We start from the raw sequence: 1,906 nt of genomic DNA on the forward strand, positions 1-1,906 counted from the left end.
AGCTCGATGTCAGAGCTGCGCGCGCTCTCCTCGGCGCACGGGTTCGGCTGCAGTTGCCCCTGTCGGCCCGGTTGCGGCTCCTCGATGAACGCGATCCAGGGCGCGGCAGCCGCGTCGGATCTACCGCTGACGCTGACGCTCCGGTTGAACCTCTGCGGAGTTGTTGCGGCATAGTAGACGCGCAGCGTGAATCGCGTGCCCTCCGTCGCCTTCAGCACCCCGTCCTGCACGGACAGCTCCGCTCCCGTGTCCTCGGGACGAAAGCCCAGCAGCGCCCGGCTCCGCGTGGGCAGCGGCGAGGCGAACACGAGCAGCAGCGGCAGCAGGCAGCGGCTCGGGATGCGGAGCGCGAGGCGAGCATCCGCTGCAGCCGCGGCCATCATGCTGACTGTGTCAGCGAAGGACATCGGTGCGAGCTTTTTCAGTCACGTGGCGATCGCGCCCCGCATCGGTTCAGATCGATGGAACAGCTGGAGTTTTGCGTGTTCAAAAGAGCTTCGCGTGAGAGGTCCTCAGCATGTGCCTAAAAAAAAGACACTCCGGTGACGTAATGCCATTTTCTGTTAAGGAACCACGATCATCTCGTGCGTGTGTCCTCTGCAGCGGAGACAGCGAGCGAGCGGCCAACCCCAGCTCACCAGACTACACGAGCGCTCTGCCTCCGTTTGTTTGTCGGGACCAGCCTGCGCGTTCGCCCCGTGCTATAGGCTGACATGGTCGCGAGAGATTTCAAATTAGTTTCGCGGACCGTGTCTGCCTCCGGTGTGACAGTTATGTTGACGTCAGCAACTCAACCCAAATGTCAGATGTCCCGCGTGTGTGTGTGTGTTTCGCTTCAGGCTTTCAAGGTCAATGTGAAGCGCGAGCTGCTACTCTGACAGGGTGCTCAGGGTACTCTTACAGGGCAGCACATTACTCGTGTTGGTCCGTGGAACACGTGGAACACACACACACACACACACACACACACACACACACACACACACACACACACACACACACACACACACACACACACACACACACACACACACAGCAGTTGTATAGGCTGGGCCGCGTTTAATCACACCGAAGACCGAATAGATTTGCCTACGTCTCAGGGCCAGTGAGATCTCCATCCACATTCCTTCGCTGCAGCTGATTGGTCCAAACTCAGTAACTGCAGCCTCATCAAACGGAGGAGGAGAGGAACTGCGGTAGTTCCGTCATATCCAGATCGACCACTAGGTGGCAGTATTGACAGCTATTTCGCCAGGAACTTGAACTTGGCCTCATTACGTAAATGCTCCCGTAACTTACAGTAAGTCCAAAGGGGGAAATGAGGAGGGCATGTTTGTGTTCTCCTGCCCTGCGCATTCTAAAAAGTGCCCTTCTTTGACACTCTGGTTTATAAAGAGATGTAATAGATACAAATCTTTGAGATTAGCTGGAGTCAAATTCCTTGTTTGTTTACGCAAGCCTGGCCAATAAAAAAATATTCTGATTGAGATGAAATAGAATGTGCAGTAGAATAGAAATGCCACAGACTGTTCAGAATGAATCTCCCACATCTCCTTACCATTAGTGTGTGTGTGTGTGTGTGTGTGTGTGTGTGTGTGTGTGTGTGTGTGTGTTCGTGTGTGTGAATCCTGTGAATCTTGGCTGCTGTGGTGTATGTGACTCAGTGCATCTGGGCTGATGGTGTGTGTGTGTGTGTGTGTGTGTGTGTGTGTAGGGCCTGTGTGTGTGTGTGTGTGTGTGTGTGTGTGTGTGTGTGTGTGTGTGTGTGTGTGTTCGTGTGTGTGAATCCTGTGAATCTTGGCTGCTGTGGTGTATGTGACTCTGTGCATCTGGGCTGGTGTGGTGTGTGTGTGTGTGTGTGTGGATCCTGTGCACCTTGGCCAATTCAACCACATATTCACACTTT

The 1,906-nt window shown here is 54.1% G+C and overlaps 1 protein-coding gene across 1 annotated transcript in view; it reads right to left on the reverse strand.

Annotated features, from left to right (window-relative positions):
- Window positions 1–407, reverse strand: part of LOC134064476 (metal transporter CNNM1) — a 22,122-nt gene extending 21,715 nt beyond the window's left edge. The window contains exon 1 of the mRNA XM_062520399.1: window positions 1–407. This exon is cut by the window's left edge and continues 1,046 nt beyond it. Coding sequence (XP_062376383.1) covers window positions 1–407 — 407 coding nt within the window.
- Between the last annotated feature and the right edge of the window lie 1,499 nt (window positions 408–1,906).

This window comes from Sardina pilchardus, chromosome 18, assembly GCF_963854185.1.
Source record: "Sardina pilchardus chromosome 18, fSarPil1.1, whole genome shotgun sequence".
Taxonomy (NCBI): domain Eukaryota; kingdom Metazoa; phylum Chordata; class Actinopteri; order Clupeiformes; family Clupeidae; genus Sardina; species Sardina pilchardus.